A 19,671-nucleotide genomic window follows, 5' to 3' on the forward strand; every position below is an offset into this window, starting at 1 on the left:
GACACCAATCACACAGTATTCAACAAATTAGAAACCTTACCCAGAGTCTGTTTCTCAATCTCAAAAGGAGCCACCATGTGTCCGGGGACAGCTCTGACTGTGAAGGTTGGTTCTGCCATGCCCTCCTGTAGAACTTAGCCAGTGTGCACTGAGGGGAGGCTGCTGTGCCCCAGGAGCCAGGCAGCCTAAGTTAGAAGCAGAATAAAGGTCCCACCTGGTCGCCAGAATTTGTAACTTGATGGGAATGGGTCCTGCCTGATGTGACTCCTCGACAAGACCTTTGAGAAAGAGAAAGTGCACTTTATTGCATGCCAGTCAAGCACGGAGCTCAGAGACTAAGTCTCAAATCAAGCTCTCCATGGTTGGGGGTTTTAGGACAGTTATAGGGTTTGGGATAGGGAAATTTTACATAATTCATGAAGTTTCTGGGAATAGGCAGACAATTTCAGGAACTAACTAACATGTATGGGGGTGCAATATGACGGCTGGTGGGTATGACACATGAAGTTTATCTAAGGCCAGCTTTGTGGCTTATTGCTCATGTCTGAAAGGAGTGGGGGAGGGGTCGGTTGGTGAGTAGGGAAGGGGCCTTGAGCAGTGAAGCAGTAAGACAACTTTGTGTTGTTACACAGAAATGTCTTAGCATGAAGTCACAGGTGGAGGGGGAGAGGGTAATGGGAGAAGGGGAAACGAACAGTTTAACCCTGTCAGTCACACCATGATTAATTTATAAAAATAATACTCTTAATAGTGAAAGACCTGATAGAAATTCATTATAAGCATAATGTAAAGACCAAATAAAATCAGTTAAACTTTAGACAAAAGTATTTCTAAATATAATCATTAGCCTTATTTTCAAAGAGCTTCAGATATAATACGTTACATAATAATATTGAGACATACTACCGTATGGTCAGGATATACCAACATACCAAGATTATCAAGTCTCTAAAAATACCTGAATAGTAATAAAAAAAACTTCATAGATAAACAATGTGAATTCCCTAGTCAAAGTATTGCCTTTGATGATGCTAGATTCAAAAAAAATAAAGTTGCAGCCGAGTTAGCATTTTAAAAAAAATAAAATAAAATTATGACATAATATTATGCATTTGCTGTCTAATATTAGATAAAAACGTAACAAGAAATACTAACAGATAAATTTTAACCCAAAGAGAATCAGGCATTTTTCTTGATTTTGACAACAGCTTCCATGTAATTTATAACAGATTAAATAAAACTTTTTAACACTTTTCCTTAATACAAATTTTCATGGCTTTCCATGAAGTTTCCAAGTTGTCAGGAGTTTATTACAGGACACTGAGAAACAATACTTAAGTTATTTAGCCAAAGATCTTAAAGGTAAAAACCTTAGCTTTTTTTTTTCTTTCTCAAACCATGCGGCTTGGTTTTCGACTCAGGAATCTGATTCTAATGAGAGACCCACACTTTGCCTTCAAGGCAGATTACACAAACATTAAATTAACCCTTCGATTCAGTAATTGAAGAAAATTTTGTTACCTTAACAGCGAGAAACCCAATTCTTAGTTATGTATGCTATTTAACATCAAAAGCTCCTAAAAAGTTCACAAATTAAACCACGAAACTTTAGTCAGATAGATAAAACTTTTGACCATATCAAATAATTATTTTTTTAAATAAGCCTCTTAAACATTGTCTTTGTTGCATACCTATTATAGTGCATCCCTTTAAATGGCAAAAATGAACACACTCATTAGCAGACTTAAATGTATATATATATTTTTCTCTTGTGGCATAAAAAGCAAGATATGTAAACTTAAATTATGATTAGTATCTGTTAACTCAATTTAACATCAGTGAGCTTCCTAAGGAAATCCTGGTGGCGTAGTGGTTAAGTGCTACGGCTGCTAACCAAGAGGTCAGCAGTTTGAATCCACCAGGTGCTCCTTGAAAACTATCGGACAGTTTTATAATGTCCTATAGGACAGTTTTATAATGTCCTATAGGGTCGCTTTGAGTCAGAATCGACTCAGCGACAACGGGGTTTTGGAGGTTTCCTAAAAGGCCTTGGAAATTATTTTAAGTCTGTATACCATAAAACATAACTACAGTTGAAATAAAGTTTGTTTAAATATTTTAAGTTTTCATTCAATTTTTACTATTTTCCGTATTTTTCCCAATCTAATTTTGCCCTTAAAGATTTTTTATCAACTGGCTTTGGAAATCACAAATTCTCTGCTCAATTGACTAGTTCGTTGACATGAATATAACCTGGCTAGGGTTAGAAACATTTTAGAAACATTCTCCCAGGTGATTTCAGGTATATCTTGTTGTGATTCCTATCTTCTTTCTGGCTTCTTAAAGTTCCCATACAATAGAGAGAACTTATTCACAGTTCTTTTATGATTGGGATCCCCCAATTTCTGACAATGGTATAGGAAAGCGGCAATTTTTTCTTATTTTCTTTTTGTCTTAAAAGGGTCTCCACCTAGTTGGAAAGGGTCTTTCAAAAGCTTCCCTGGAGCTATGTGACCTCAGATACTGGGGTCTGCGGAGGCCTGATCCTGCCCTGCCCTCTCTATTTTTTGACTCATGGTACAAGACAAGATTAGGTCATACCAATTCATTTATATATATTAAAGTTGACCTAGGCATTTTGAAGGGCAAAAGATAACTAATTTCTTTCTCTTTTACTGTTCTGTCGGTAAGCAGTTTTGCTTAAGGTCTTTAGCAATTTTTTTCTAGGCTTGTCCTATGCCTCCTCTTTCATACCCTGGAAGTGCTAGTTTTAGTTTAAGACAAAAATTATCCCTTTTTCTTAAATAAAATGCATTTCATATAATATCTAGCTTAAGTTACCCTGGCGGTGCAGTGGTTAAGAGTTTAGCTGCTAACCAAAAGGTTGGTAGTTCAAATCCACCAGGTGATCCTTGAAAACCCTATGGGGCAGTTCTACTGTCCTACACGGTTGCTATGAGTTGGAATTGACTTGACAGCAATGGGTTTTTAGCAATTTTTTTCCAGGCTTGTCTTATGACTCTTTTTTCATACCCTGGAGCTGCTAGTTTTACTTTAAGACAAAAATTATCCCTTTTTCTTAAGTAAAACACGTTGCATGTATTATCTGCCTTAAGTTACTTAGAAAGGTTTTGCTTTTAAGATTGACTTAAAGTTTTTCAATGTAGCTGCTAATCATAAGACAAATACATGACAGCAGTTTTTTCTTTGGATGAGGAAAGAACTGATGTTCTAAGACAGACTTACAAAACCAACAAATGTCAGCCATAGCCTCCAACCTGATATAAGACAGAAACTTAGACACAATGACTAGACCAGAAGTAAGCTCTCAGAGCAAAAGGAGATAGAAGACCACATAAATTCACCAGACAATACTACAGAACGCAAGAATATGGGGATCCTAGTTTCTTAGAGTGTATATAGCAATTTCTGGTAAAATGGCTTTAATTCAATGCAAAACACCGGTTCTAGATAAAATTTATTGTCAGAGCTTCAGATGGAGGAATATTAGACTTTTTGACAAAAACTGAGCATCAAGTAAAAGTTCCCCAAAGAGGAAAATACAACTCAAATGAAAGCCCATTTCCCCAAAGTGGTCACTGAAAATTCAAATGACTTCTAGTGTACTCGGTTTGTAGCGTTTTTAAACAGGAACCCCAAACCAGTGCCTTGGTACATTCATCAATGATGTTAAGCTCTAAGGTTTAAGCTTTTGGTTCTTTCTTTTTGAACTTAACTCATTCTGCTGGCAAAAGAGCTAGTCTCTTATTTTAGACCTTAACTATACTAGGTCCTCTGATCTAAAAAGCACTTTAAAGCAGCTACTGACGATTTTAATTTTAACATTGTGATTCTTTACTGTGAAACGATATCAAAAAATAGACATGGAGCTACCACTCCTCCCTGCAAATTTCATAAAACAGGTCGGGAGCTATCCATCCCCTTGCAAATTTGCCAAAACAGGTCAGGAGCTGCCACCTTCCCCTGTGAATTTGGTAAAACCGAGCACTATTCCTGAGGTTTTCTCTGAGTCACAAAAGAAGCATGCCACAGGGTTTGGACAGTGTTTTGCTTAGACCAATGTGTACCTCCGTTGCTGGGGTTTGCTTGCGGGTGGCAGGCAGCCTAGTGCTCTAGCCTGTCTCAAGACCACCTTATTCCGTCATGGGAGTCTTATAACTCTTGTGATGAGTGCTGGCAACCAGCTTAACGGTTTTTACTGGTTCACTCATGCCTGAATTTTTGCAGCTCATAGTGGCTCAGGGCTCTTTGAAAATAGAATTACCTCTTTAATGTTTCAAATGCCCAAATTTGGACCTAAATTGAAGTTCACCAAAAGAGTCAACTAAATGTCACTCTTAACCAAGTGATCAAGCGAAAATGTAAGAAAGATTCTCCTTAATCAAACAACTGGTTTTTCAAAAAAATATCCTGAACAAAACTTAAGACATGACAAAGAGAACAAAAAAGAAAAGCAAAGGGTCATTTTCCGAGAGCTTTCGAGGAACATGGAATGTGAATGTATGGGTCCAGAAGATAGGACCTCTTTGCTGGCTTCTGTTCCACAGTCCAGGTCTCCTCGAGGTCAACTGGAATCCTTGATGATTAAGCCATTAACTGGTGTAGGATAAAGACATCATAGCTTAGTAAAGCAAAAGAAAGTTTTATTCAGCATATATTCAAAAGGCAAAAGTGGAAAACTGGACAGGCACGCTGCCAGAGCCCTGTCTGCCAGAGTCCAAGGAAATTACAGAATAGACAAAAGGGGGAAAATGGACAAGCATGCTGCTAGAGCCATGTGTGCCCAAGTGCAAGGAGTGTTACAGAGTCATCAGTGTATATTAACATTATAAATGGGCAAAACCACCGAAAGCTTCACCTTTTCACAAATTGGCTAGAAACGGTGATCCTGCGTTCTGAATTGTCTTTCTTAACAATCATTGGTACAGGTTTCAGTAACGACAGTCAGGAGGGTCCTCACTGGTCCAACAAATCTTACTATTCACTAAATAGTAATTAAAAGAAGATACGAATGTGAAGTATGTGGGTCACTTGTGCTGTGTTTTATGATTTGTTTATGGGAAAGTTTCCCTAAAAGATGTTTTCCGAGATTATCCTAGCTATTTTCTTTATACCTCAGAGCCCAGTTGATGTGTTCTTGTGAGTCAAGCTCCAGATGGGTCACATTTTAGGGCAGGGAATAATGGCTCCAGTATTAGTTCCTAAATAAGGCGCCACCGTGCTCCAGGTTGAAAATCTCCATTATGGCATTTTCCTATTTGCAAAACATTTCTCCCTACATGATTATTTTTTTTACATGAGGAATAAAATTTGAAAAGGGAGATATATTTTGGGGGGAAACTGAAAATCATCATATGGCTCACCACTACCAGTTACTGTCTAGTTGATCCACAGTGTCGAGTTGATCCCGTGTGTCAGAGTAGAATGTGCTCCATAGGGTTTTCAATGGCTGATTTTTTGGAAGCAGATCTCCAAGCCTTTCTTCCAAGGTCCCCCTGGGTGGACTTTAACCTCCAACCTTTCAGTTAGCAGCCAAGCATGTTAACCTGTATGGCTGAAGCTGTGTGACATTGGGCATGTCCACTAGGCTTTTTGATACTTAGTTTCTCTATGTGTAAAATGGGTACAACCCATCTTCACACCCTCTGGGTGGTAGTGGTGATTCTGGGAGTGAGTACAGGGGCAATGCCTGGCCATACAGGCCCTTTCAAGCAGCCCCATTATTTCTGGACACTGTAAACTAGTATGCTCAGGGGCACAGTCACATAGCATAAGTTAGTGTCTTCTGGAAACTTCCATATTGCTGATGTGATCAGACACTTTTGAACCTATGTGAACCAAATATGATTAAGTTTTTTGGAGGCAATGTCACTGTGGGGAAGAAAAGATTACTGGTGTTGGGAGTGACCACTTCCCTCTCCCCAAGTCTCATCCTCATCCTTCTACCCTAAGTCATCATTTCCCAGCATTCTACCTTTCTATCTCTCTGAGACTCACTTCCTCTTGCACCTGGCTCCTACCCCTTGAATATCTGCTAAATTGCTTTGGTTTCTATTTCTTTGTGAAGCCCTTCCACTGAGCAGAGGACTGCCTGGCAGGTGAAAAACAGCAGTAGCTCCAGAGGTGTGGAAAGATGCCTTTCAGTGATGTCCAGCCTCCTTACCTGAACCCGGTAAGTCCTGGGGCTGCAGCATGAGGTGGTGCTGCCACAATCAGAGGAAGGAGCACTGAGTCTTCCGGGAAGCAACTCTTGGGTGGCAGGAGGTAGTGGGTGGGGAGTGGCACATCCCAAAGGGAGCACAAGAAGGGTAGAAATGCCAGATGGGGCAATTCTGATGCAACTTCTGTTCCACGATAGTCTCCCCAGTGCCTTTTAGGACCTAAGGAATGATAATCATCATGATTCGTGCGCTGGTCTGACAAAAGTTTACTCAACTCCCTCTGGGTGCCTGTCATTTCCTAGGTGCTAGGGGAAGGTGGGCATTCATAGTAACCAAAAGGGTGATGGGTTCTATGAAAGGGAAAGGAAGCAGGGCTTCCAGAAGCAATAACAACCTAGCGCTTACTTTGAAATGGAAAAAAGATTGAAGTTTTCAAGGATTTCATTTTACTTGGGTCCACAATCAATACGCATGGAAGCAGCAGTCAAGAAATTAAAATTAAAAGATGCATTTCACTGGGCAAGTAGACTGCAAGAGATCTCTTTAAAATGTTAAAAAGTGAGAGGTAGAGCCAAGATGGTGGAATAGACAGATGCTTCCAGTGAGCCCTCTTTACAACAAAGACCCAAAAAACCAAGGGAAACGAGTATATTTATGACAAGCTAACAGCCCTGAGCACCAAAGCTTAGAAAACGAACTGAAGGGCAGGGGAGGAAGAGATGGCTCAGAAGCAGAGAGGAGTTACTGGACCTGAATCGCTGGGAGCCCTCAGGCACCATTCCTGGAGAGGCGGGAGCTAGTGCTTTCGGTCGCAGTTTCCTCAGGAAGAAGCTGCCAGCCACACAGCCTAATCACACCTCCGGAACCAGAGAAGAACGGTGATCTCGGCAAAAGCTAAGTACTTGAGTATATTTTACCGCACCCCTTGCTCCCAAGCCGGCTTCAGTAGCTGTTGATTTCCCTGGGCCTGAGATAGGCCCTGCTCAGCGCCTAGAGCCATCCTCCCGGCCTTGGAAAAGGAAAAAAAATTGCAATTAAGGGTAAAGATAATTTGCCAGCTCCACTAAACGGAGGATCTCAGGACCAGAAGCGGCTCCTGCCCAGGCATAAACGGTCCATGGGCTTTGAGTACGTTTCCCCTCTGCATGGACCTGTGTGGGCCTATTTCAAGAAGATAGGCCCTTGTTGGCAGACTCTAACTGTTTCAGCTGTGCAGTGGAGAGGTGGGTCTTTGATGTTTGATATTGCTTTGCTTTTTAAACAGGGTCCTCACCTACCCACATCAGGGGCCTAAGAACTGGTAGCTCCACTCAGGTCACCCAGCCACCCAAGACAGGGGTCCAAGGATAACTGGTACCTCCCAGCCCTTATGACCAAAAGCGGGTACTCATGATCCGTGTTCAGAACCCACCCACCTCTATGTTCTAGGGATCAGGGACACACTTTCCTCAGAGACATGTGGGGGATGATTCTCAGCCCCCTTCCTTGTTCAGAGTGTGATCCCCTGCTGCAACCAGATACTGGTACCTACACCAATCATACCTGCCCCTCTAAGACTGTAGAACAGAGTCTGTACCACACACTTGATGATCAGCTACCTGGACACCTAAGCTGAATTCATACAAGAAAAGTGAATGGACTCCTAGACTGATATACCTGGTAACAGCTCTAGTCATCTGGGGACAGGATGTCAGAGCTCCAAAGGTGTAAATAATCAAGCTAGCTCACTTAAGCAACCCATTTGGGCTTATCAAAACAAAACAAAGCAAGAAGCTATGACACAGTAAACAAACATAAAATAAACTAATATGATAAATTATAGATGGCTCAGAGACAACACTCAATATCAAGTCACATAAAGAAACTGACCATGATTGCCTTAAAAAGCTCTCAAAACAAAGAATCAACAGATCTTCTAGATGAAAGTGTATTTCTGGAATTACCAGAGGCAGAATACAGAAGATTAATAGAACCCTTCAAGACATCAGGAAGGAAATGAGGCAATACACAGAACAAGCCAAGGAACACACAAATAAAGGAATTGAAGAAATTAAAAAGATTATTCAGAAACATAATGAAAATTTTAATAAGCTGGAAAAATCCATAGACAGAGAGCAATCGGAAATTCAGAAGATTAACAATAAAATTACAGAAGTAGACAACTCAGTAGAAAGTCAAAGAAGCAGAACTGAGCAAGTGGAAGGAAGAATTTCTGGAACTGTTAGACCTCTTTGTGGTTATCTTATTATTTACTGCTATTTTTCTAAGTAAAAACCTAAGTTGTATCATCCTATATCGCCTTGGTTTCCTCACCATATGGAAGATCTATGCCTTCTGTATTTAGTCCCTCTTTTTTGATTATTGTAATCTTTCACATAATGACATTAATGATTCCCTGTTTTGAGCATTTTTTTAAAACTTAATCTTATTTTGTTTTGTTTTTGTGCTTTCCCTATCTGAGTTGATATCCAGATGTCCTGTTCCGTGACCTTGTGTTCTGTTGGTATCTGATATTATTGATTTTCTGACCAATTTCCTTTAGTATTTCTTGTAGCTATGGTTTGGTTTTTGCAAATTCTCTAAGCTTGTGTTTATCAGTAAATGTTTTAATTTCACCTTCATATTTGAGAGAGAGTTTTGCTGGATATATGATCCTTGGCTGGCAGTTTTTCTCCTTCAGTGCTCTATATATGTCATCCCATTGCCTCTTGCCTGCATGGTTTCTGCCGAGTAGTCCGAACTTATTGATTCTCCTTTGTAGGTGACTTTTCATTTCTCCCTGGCTGCTTTTAAATTTTTCTCTTTATCTTTGGTTTTGGCAAGTTTGATGGTAATATGTCTTGGTGATTTTCTTTTGGGATCTATCTTGTATGGGGTTCGATGAGCATCTTGGATAGATATCCTTTCATCTTTCACAATGCCAGGGAAGTTTTCCGCCAACAGATCTTCAACTATTTTCTCTGTGTTTTCTGTTATCCCTCCCTGTTCTGGAACTCCAATCACAAGCAAGTTTTTCTTCTTGATAGAGTCCCACATGATTCTAAGGGTTCCTTCATTTTTTTTTTTTTTAATTCTTTTATCTGATTTTTCTTTTTATATTGGTGTCAATTGCCTTATCCTCCAACTCCCCCACTCAGCACTCCAATTCCTCGATTCTGCTCCCCTGACTTCCTATTGAGTTGTCTAATTCTGTAATTTTATTGTTAATCTTCAGGATTTCTGAATGCTGTCTCTCTATGGATTCTTGCAGCTTATTAAATTTTTCACTATGTTCTTGAATAATCTTTCTGATTTCTTCAACTGCTTTATCAGTGTGTTCCTTGGCTTTTTCGGTAGATTGCCTTGTTTCATTTCTGAGGTCATCCCTGATGTATTGAAGCATTCTGTATATTAGTTTTTTATATTCTACATCTGGCAATTCCAGGAATGGATCTTCATTTGGGAAAGATTTTGATTCTTTAATATGGGGGTGTGTAGAAGCAATCCTGGTCAGCTTCTTCATGTGATTTGATATCGACTGCTGTCTCTGAGCCATCTATAAGATATTGTAATGATTTATTTTATATTTGCTCACTGAGTCTTATCTTCTTGTTTTGTTTTGTTTCAATACACCCAGATGGGCTACTGGATTCCACTATCTTGATTGTTGTAGCCTTTGAACCACTTACGTCCTGTTACCAGCTAGTTTGAGCTGTTACCAGATGTATGAGCCTATGAGTCCATTCACTATTCTTGAACAGAATCAGCTTAGGTGTCCTTATAGTGGGTCACCTAGTGTGTGGTATACGCTGTCACCCGTTAACTTAGAGGAGTAGTGGTGATGGTTGTATGCACCAGATTCTAGTAGTGGCAGGGGGTCACATTCCGAGGAGGGCAGGATGTTGACAGCCTTCCCCCACGTGCCAGTGAGGTAGGAGTGTCTCTATTCTCTAGGGCAATCTGGTGGGTGGGCTCTGCAGCTGTGCCTTAGGCACCCAATGCTTCCACCTCTAAAGATTGGTAGGTGTCACTATCCTCTCACCCGTTTAGCAGGTGGCTAGTTGGTGTGGATGAAGCTTCAGCTCTCAATTCCCTGCTGTGGATCAGTGAGGGCTCTGTTTAATAGACAGAGAGGTATCAGACCTCTAAAACCTGCCTTTCCATTGCTCAGCTAAAACAATTACAGTCAGATCTCTATCAGAATTGGGAAGGCAGAATTTCTGAACTTGAAGATAAATCACTTGGCACTAATATATTTGAAGAAAAATCAGATAAAAGAACTAAAAAAAATGAAGAAACCTTAAGAGTCATGTGGGACTCTATCAAGAGAAATAACGTACGAGGGATTGGAGTAACAGAACAGGGAGGGATACCAGAAAATACAGAGAGAATTGTTAAAGATTTGTTGGCAGAAAACTTCCTTGATATCGTAAGAGATGAGAAGATATCTATCCAAGATGCTCATTGAACACCACATAAGGTAGATGTTAAAAGAAAGTCACCAAGACATATTATAATTAAACTTGCCAAAATGAAAGATAAAGAGAGTTTTAAGAGCAGCTAGGGATAAACGAAAAGTCTTCTACAAACGAGAGCCAATAAGAATAAGCTCAGACTACTCGGCAGAAACCATGCAGGCAAGAAGGCAATGGGATGACTTATTTAAAAAATTGAAGGAAAAAAATTGCCAGCCAAGAGTCATGTATCCAGCAAAACTGTCTCTTAAATATGAAGGTGAAATTAGGACATTTCCAGATAAACAGAAGTTTAGGGAATTCATAAAAACCAAACCAAAACTACAAGAAATACTAAAGGGAGTTCTTTAGTTAGAAAATCAATAACATCAGGTATCAACCCAAGACTAGAACACTGGGAAGAGCAATCAGAAGTCAACCCAGACAGGGAAATCAAAAAAACTAAGCAAGATAAAAAAAAAACACTCAAAACAGAGTAACAGCAATGTTATTATGTAAAAAAAAGACAACATTAAAACAATAAAGAGGGACTAAAAAATGTAGCCTTAGATCTTCCATATGGAGAGGAAGATAAGGCAATACAAAGAAATAAAAGTTGTGTTTAAATTTAGAAAAATAGGGGTAAATAATAACGTAACCACAAAGGAGACAAACTATCTTACACCTCAAAATAAAATACAAGAAAAAAATAGAGACTCAGCAGAAACAAAGTCAACAACGATTATGAGGAAAGGACAATATATAAAGATAATCTACTCTGCACATAAAATCAAGTGGGAAAAAGAAACTGTCAACAACACACAAAGAAAAGGCATCAAAATGACAGCACTAAATTCATACCTATCCATAATTACCCTGAATGTAAATGGACTAAATGCACCAATAAAGAGACAGACAGTGGCAGAATGGATTCAAAAACAAGATCCATCTATATGCTGCCCACAAGAGACACACCTTAGACTTAGAGACACAAACAAACTAAAACTCAAAGGATGGAAAAATATATATCAAGCAAACAACAATCAGAAAAGAGCAGGAGTGACAATATTAATTTCTGACAAAATAGACTTTAAGGTTAAATCCATCCGAAAGGATAAGAAAGGACACTATATAATGGTTAAATTGACAATATGCCAGGAAGATATAACCATATTAAATATTTATACACCTAATGACAGGGCTGCAAGATACATAAAACAAACTCCACCAGCATTGAAAAGTGAGATAGACAGCTCCACAATAATAGTAGGAGACTTCAACACACCACTTTCGGTGAAGGACAGGACATCCAGAAAAAAGCTCAATAAAGACACGGAAGATCTAAATGCCACAATCAACCAATTCAAACTCATAGATATATACAGAACACTCTATCCAACAGCAACCAAGTATACTTTCTTTTCTAGTGCACATGGAACGTTCTCTAGAACAGACCACATATTAGGTCATAAAGCAAGCCTAGCAGAATCAAAAACATTGAAATATTACCAAACATCTTCTCTGACCATAGGCCATGAAAGTGGAAATCAATAACAGAAAAAGCAGGGAAAAAGAAATCGAACACTTGGAAACTGAACAATACTTTGCTCAAAAAAGGCTGGATTATAAAAGATATTAAGGATGGACTAAAGAAATTCGTAGAACCCAAAAAGAATGAAAACACTTCCTATCAGAACCTTTGGGACACAGCGAAAGCAGTGCTCAGAGGTCAATTTAAATCAAAGAAATGCACACATGGAAAAAGAAGAAAGAGCCAAAATCAAAGAATTATCCCTACAACTTGAACAAATAGAAAGAGAGCAACAAAATAAACCTTCAGGCACCAGAAGAAAACAATAAAAATTAGAGCAGAACTAAATGAAATAGAAAACAGAAAAAACAATTGAAAGAATTAACAAGACCAAAAGCTGGTTCTTTGAAAAAAATCAAAAAAACTGATAAACCATTGGCCAAAGTGACAAAAGAAAAACAGGAGAGGAAGCAAATAAGCTGAATAAGAAATGAGATGGGCAATATTACAACCGATCCAACTGAAATTAAAAGAATTATATCAGATTACTATGAAAAATTATACTCTAACAAATTTGAAAACCTAGAAGAAATGGAAGAATTCCTAGAAACACACTACCTACCTAAACTAACACAAACAGAGGTAGAACAACTAAATAGACCCATAACAAAGGAAGAGGTCAAAAAGGTAATCAAAAAACTCCCAACGATAAAAGCCCTGGTCCAGACAGGTTCACTACAGAGTCCTACCAAACTTTCAGAGAAGAGTTAACACCACAATTACTAAAGGTATTTCAGAGCATGCAAAAGGATGAACTCTCCCAAACTGATTCTATGAAGCGAGCATATCCCTGACACCAAAACCAGGTAAAGGCACCACTAAAAAAGAAAATTACAGACCTATATCCCACATGTACTTAGAAGCAAAATACCTCAACGAAATTCTAGCCAAAAGAATTGAACAACATATCAAAAAATAATTCACCATGACCAAGTCGGATTCATACCAGGTATGCAATGATGGTTCAACATTAGAAAAACAATTAATGTAATCCACCACATAAATAAAACAAAAGACAAGAATCATATGATTTTATCAACTGGTGCAGAAAAGGCATTTGACAAAGTTCAACACCCATTCGTGATAAAAACTCTCAGCAAAATAGGAATAGAAGGAAAATTCCTCAACATAATAAAGGGCATTTATACAAAGCCAAAAGCCAACATCATCCTGAATGGAGAGAGCCTGAAGCCATTCCTCTTGAGATTGGGAACTAGACAAGGATGGCCTTTATCACTGCTCTTATTTAACATTGTGCTGGAGGTCCTAGCCACAGCAATTAGGCTAGATAAAGAAATAAAGGGCATCCACATTGGCAAGAAAAAGATAAAATTATCTCTATTTGCAGATGACATGATCTTAATACACAGAAAACCCTAAGGAATCCTCAAGAAAACTACTGAAACTAATAGAAGAGTTCAGCAGAGTGTTAGGATACAAGATAAACATACAAAAATCAGCTGGATTCCTCTACACCAACAAAAGGAACATCAAAGAGGAAATCACCAAATCAATACCATTCACAGTAGCCTGCAAGAAGATAAAATACTTAGGAATAAACCTTACCAGAGATGTAAAAGACTTATACAAAGAAAACTAGAAAACACTTCTGCAAGAAAACAAAAGAGACCTACATAAGTGGAAAAACATACATTGCTCATGGATAGGAAGACTTAACATTATAAAAATGCCTATTCTACCAAAACCGATCTATAGATTTAATGCAATTCCAATCCAAATTCCAACGATATTCTTTAATGAGATGGGGAAACAAATCACCAACTTCATATGGAATGGAAAGAGGCCCCAGATAAGTTAAGCAGTACTGAAAAAGAAGAACAAAGTGGGAGGCCTTACTCTACCTGATTTTAGAACATATTATACCACCACAGTAGTCAAAACAGCCTGGTACTGGTACAACAACAGATACATAGACCAATGGAACAGAATTGAGAATCCAGACATAAATCCATTCACATATGAGCAGTTGATATTTGACAAAGGCCCCAAAACACTTAAATGGGGAAAAGACAGTCTTTTTAACAAATGGTGCTGGCATAACTGGATATCCATTTGCAAAAAATGAAACAAGATCCATACATCACTCCATGCACGAAAATGAGCTCAAAATGGATCAAAGACCTAAATATAAAATCTAAAAAGATAAAGATCACGGAAGAAAAAAATACAGACAAGGTTAGGAGCCCTAATACATGGCATGAACAGTATTTAAAACATTGCTAACAATGCAGAAGAAAAACTAGATATCTGGGAGCTCTTAGAAATCAAACACCACTTCTGATCAGCACCTGATCTCTAAAATCTACATGATACTGCAAAAACTCAACCACAGAAACACAACCCAATTAAAAAATGGGCAAAAGATATGAATAGACACTTCACTAAAGAAGACATTCAGGGAGCTAACAGATACATGAGGAAATGCTCATGATCATTAGCCATTACAGAAATGCAAATCAAAACTACAATGAGATTTCTTCTTACTCCAATAAATATTGCAGAGGCTGTGGAGAGACTGGAACTCTTATACACTGCTGGTGGGAATGTAAAATGGTACAACCGCTTTGGAAATCGATTTAGCACTTCCTTAAAAGCTAGAAATAGAACTACCATACGATCCAGCAATCCCACCCCTTGGAATATATCCTAGAGAAATAAGAGCCTTTACACGAACAGATATATGCACATCCATGTTCATTGCAGCATTGTTTCCAATAGCAAAAGATGGAAACAACCAAGGTGCCTATCAATGGATAAACGGATAAATAAATTATGGTATATTCACACAATGGAATATTATGCATTGATAAAGAAGCGTGATGAATCTGTGAAACATTTCATAACATGGAGGAATCTGGAAGGCATTATGCTGAGTGAAATTTGTCAGTTGCAAAAGGACAAATACAGTATAAGACCACTATTATAAGACCTTGAGAAAAAGTTTAAACAGAGAAGAAAATATTCTTTGATGGTTATGAGAGGAAGGAGGGAAGGAGGGTTGGAGAGAGGTATTCACTAATTAGATAGTACATAAGAACTACTATAGGTGACTGGAAAGACAACACACAATACAGGCGAGGTCAGCACAACTGGACTAAACCAAAAGCAAAGAAGTTTCCAGGATAAACAGAATGCTTCGAAAGCCAGTGTAGCAGGGGTGGGGGTTTGGGGATCATGGTTTCAGGGGACATCTAAGACAATCGGCATAATAAAATCTATTAAGAAAACATTCTGCATCCCACTTTGGAGAGTGGCGTCTGGGGTCTTAAACGCTATCAAGCAGCCATCTAAGATGCATCAATTGCTCTCAACTCACCTGGATCAAAGGAGAATGAAGAACACCAAGGACACAAGGTAATTACGAGCCCAAGAGACAGGAAGGGCCACATAAACCAGAGACTATATCGGCCTGAGTCCAGAAGAGCTAGATGGTGCCCAGCTACAACTGATGACTGCCCTGACAGGGAACACAACAGAGAATCCCTGTGGGAGCAGAAGAGCAGTGGGATCCAGACCCCAAATTCTGGTAAAAAGACCAGACTTAATGGTCTGACTGAGACTAGAAGGATCTCGGTGGTCATGGCCCCCAGACCTCCTGTTGGCCCAGGATAGGAAACATTCCCAAAGCCAACTCTTCAGACAGCGATTGGACTGGACAATGGGTTGGAGAGAGTTGCTGGTGAGGAGTGAGCTTTTTGGATCAGGTGGACACTTGAGGCTATGTTGACATCTCCTCCCTGAAGGGGAGATGAGAGGGTAGAGGGGGTTAGAAGCTGTCAAAATGGACACAAAAAGAGAGAGTGGAGGGAGGGAGAGGGCTGTCTCATTAGGGGGAGAGCAATTGGGAGTATGTAGAAAGGTGTATGTAAGTTTTTGTGTGAGAGACTGACTTGATTTGTAAACTTTCACTTAAAGCTCAGTAAAAATTAAAGGAAAAAATGTTAGAAAACAAAGATGTTACCTTGAGGTCTAGGGTGCGCCTGATCCAAGCCATGGTGTTTTCAATTGCCTCATATGCTTGCAAAAGCTGGACAATGAATAAGGAAGATAGAAGAATTGACACCTTTGGATTGTGGTGTTGGAGAAGAATATTGAATATGCCATGGGATGCCAAAGGAACCAACAAATCCATCGTAGAAGAAGTGCAACCAGAGTGCTCCTTAGAAGCAAGGAGGGCGAGACGATGTCTCATATACTCTGGAAATGTTATCAGGAGGGATCAGCCCCTGGAGAAGGCATCATGCTTGGTAAAGTAGAAGGTCACCAAAAAATAGGAAGACCCCAACGATATGGATTGACACAGTGGCTACAATAGTGGGCTTAAGCATAGTAATGATTGTGAGGATGGCACAGGACCAGGCAGTGTTTCTTTCTGTTGTACCTAGGGTCGCAATGAGTTGGAACTGACTCCAACGGCACCTAACAGCAACAGCAATAATAACTGACTTTGGAGAAGGCCTCCCTGGGCTCAAATCCTGGTTTAGCCATTTACTAGCTGAGTGAACTTAGACAAGTCACTTTTACCACTCTGTACCTCAGCTTCCACATCTGTAAAATGGGGATGACTCTTGAGCCTACCTCCCAGGGTTGCAATAAGGATTAATCGAGGTAGCATATCTGGAGTGTTAAGGACAGTGCCTGACACACCATAAGTGCTTTGTAAGTGCAGTAGGAACCTGGGGGCAGCAGGGAAGACCTCCCAAGGAGATGTCTGCACCCTGAGGGGTGAATCAAAGTTAACAAGGCAAGGCGGGTCAAGAGAGTTTGTGGAGGGGGCAGTGTCAGCAGTGAAAGAAGAGGGGACTGTCCCTGCAGGGTGGGGGGAAAAGGGCAACCTCTGCATCACTTTCCCATGCGTGCCTGTCTGCAGGTGGCCTTGCTTAAACCCTGTAAGGCTTATTATCTCCATTTCTCACACAGAAGAACTGAGACTGAGAAAGGCTGAGGTCACTTGCCAAATATCCAAATATGGTAAGTGGCAGAGAAAGGTGTCTTGATTTACCCCCAGAGAGAGGAATAATGGGGAGGATGAGGGGAAGCAGCAGCTGCAGGCTGAGGAGCCTTCTCTGGTTGCTATGTCCTGGGCCAGGTTTGGCAGAGATCCTCCCAAGGACCTGGAGTGGTGTGCTGACAGAGCCCTTCCTGGGCAGGGGGAGCAATTAGGGGCAGATAGGCAGTAGCACAGAGCTGAGGGAGGGGAAGCTGCTAGGGACTAACATTTGACCCCAGGTCAGCAGAGACCCCTGTCTGGCCCGTCCTGTTCCCTCTCAGCTGTTGCCGGTGGGTACCCCCTCAGCTAATCTGTGGAGGCTCCTGACTTGGGACCTGTGTGGAGGGGCTCGGAGAGGTAGGACAGGCCCTGTCATCACCTCAGGGGGTACCTCAGGGTCAGAGCACATCACCTTTGGCAGGTTATGGCTCTCTGGTTCTTTTCTGACAATGTTCTGAAGCTCCTCCAGCTTCTCACATTTTATTATTCTGGTGATTACTCCTCACCCATACCTGGGCTTGCCTTCTCAGAGAGCCAAGAGGCAAGGTAGAGCCACAGTTAGGGTGGAGCTGGCTGTTTGACTCAGGAAGTACTTGGTGAGCTAGAACAGGGATGTGTGGGGGTTAGAAACATGGGTTCTGGGGTTTAAATTCCAGCTCTACTGCTTCCCAGCTGTGTGACCTTGGACAAAAAGCCATTAAAAAGACAGGAAAGAAAGAAAAGACCAAAATGGATGTCAGAAGAGACTCTGGAACTTCCTCATGAATGTAGAATAGCTAAAATGAAAGGAAGAATGATGAAGTAAAAGAGCTGAACCAAAGATTTCAAAGGGTGGCTCCAGAAGACAAAGTAAAGTACTATAATGAAATGTGCAAAAATATGGAGTTAGAAAACCAAAAGGGAAGAACACACTCAGCATTTCTCAAGCTGAAAGAACTGAAGAAATAATTCAAGCCTCAAGTTGCAATACTGAAGGATTCTACCTGGAAAATATTAAAGATGCAGGAAGAATCAAAAGAAGATGGAAGGAATATACAGAGTCACTGTACCAAAAAGAATTAGTCAATGTTCAACCTTTAAAGGCAATAGCATATGATCAAGAACTAATGGTACTGAAGTGAGAAGTCCAAGCTGCACTGAAGGCATTGGCAAAAAATAAGGCTACACGATTTGATGTAATACCAATTGAGATTTTCAGCAAACTGATACAGTGCTGGAGTTGCTCACTCGTCTATATCAAGAAATTTGGAAGACAGCTTCCTGGCCAACCAACAGGAAGAGATTTCTATTTGTGCCCCTTCCAAAGAAATGTGATCCAACAGAAAGCAGAAATTGTAGAACGAGATCATTAATATCACACACAAATAAAATTTTGCTGAAGATCATACAAAAGTGGTTGCAACAGTACATCAACTGGGAACTGCCAACTTCAAGTCAGATTCATAAAAGAACGTGGAACAAGGGATATCATTGCTGAAGCAGGAATATCAGAAAGATGTTTACCTGTGTTTTATTGACTATGAAAAGGCATTGGACTGTGTGGATCAAAATGAATTATGGATAGCACTGCAAAAATGGGAATTCCAGAACACTTAATTGTGCTTATGAGGAACCTGTACTTAGACCAAAAGGCAGTCATTCCAACAAAATAAGGGGATATTGCCTGGTTTAAAGTCAGGAAAGGTGTGCGCCAGGATTGTGTTTTTTCACCATACTTTTTCAGTTTGTATGCTGAGCAATTAATCGTAGAAGCGGGACTATGTAAAGAAGAACGGGGCATCAGGATTGGAGGTTGTTGTTGTTGTCGTTAGGTGCCATCAAGTTGGTTCCAACTCATAGCGACTCTATGCACAGCAGAACGAAACGCTGCCCAGTCCTGAGCCATCCTTACAATCATTGTTATGCTTGAGCTCATTATTGCAGCCACTGTGTCAATCCACCTCGCTGAGGGTCTTCCTCTTTTCTGCTGACCCTGTACTCTGCCAAGCATGATGTCCTTCTCCAGGGACTGATCCCTCCTGACAACATGTCCAAAGTATGGAAGATGCAGTCTCCCTATCCTTGCCTCTAAGGAGCATTCTGGCCACACTTCTTCCAAGACAGATTTGTTCTTTCTTTTGGCAGTCCATGGTATATTCAATATTCTTTGCCAACACCACGATTCAAAGGCGTCAATTCTTCTTCGGTCTTCCGTATTCATTGTTCAGCTTTCACATGCATATGATGCAATCAAAAATACCATGGCTTGGGTCAGGCGCACCTTAGTCTTCAGACGATGTTCTGCTGCTATTCATAAGGTTTTCACTGGCTAATGCTTTTCAGAAGTAGACTGCTGGGTCTTAGCCTGGAAGCTTAGCTGAAACCTGTCCTCCATGGGTGACCCTGTTAGTATCTGAATACCAGTGGCATAGCTTCCAGCATCACAGCAACACACAAGCCCCCACAGTACGACAA

At 40.2% G+C, this 19,671-nt stretch overlaps 1 protein-coding gene across 2 annotated transcripts in view; it reads left to right on the forward strand.

Annotated features, from left to right (window-relative positions):
• LGALS9 (galectin 9) overlaps window positions 1-19,671 on the forward strand; it is a 43,424-nt gene that overhangs the window by 4,724 nt on the left and 19,029 nt on the right. For both annotated transcript variants that reach the window (XM_023556176.2, XM_023556174.2), the window contains exon 2: window positions 6,089-6,193. In XM_023556176.2, coding sequence (XP_023411944.1) covers window positions 6,155-6,193 — 39 coding nt within the window. In that variant the 5' untranslated portion in view covers window positions 6,089-6,154. The remainder of the gene's footprint in view (window positions 1-6,088; window positions 6,194-19,671) is intronic.

Source organism: Loxodonta africana, chromosome 18 (assembly GCF_030014295.1).
Source record: "Loxodonta africana isolate mLoxAfr1 chromosome 18, mLoxAfr1.hap2, whole genome shotgun sequence".
In the NCBI taxonomy this organism is placed as follows: Eukaryota; Metazoa; Chordata; class Mammalia; order Proboscidea; family Elephantidae; genus Loxodonta; species Loxodonta africana.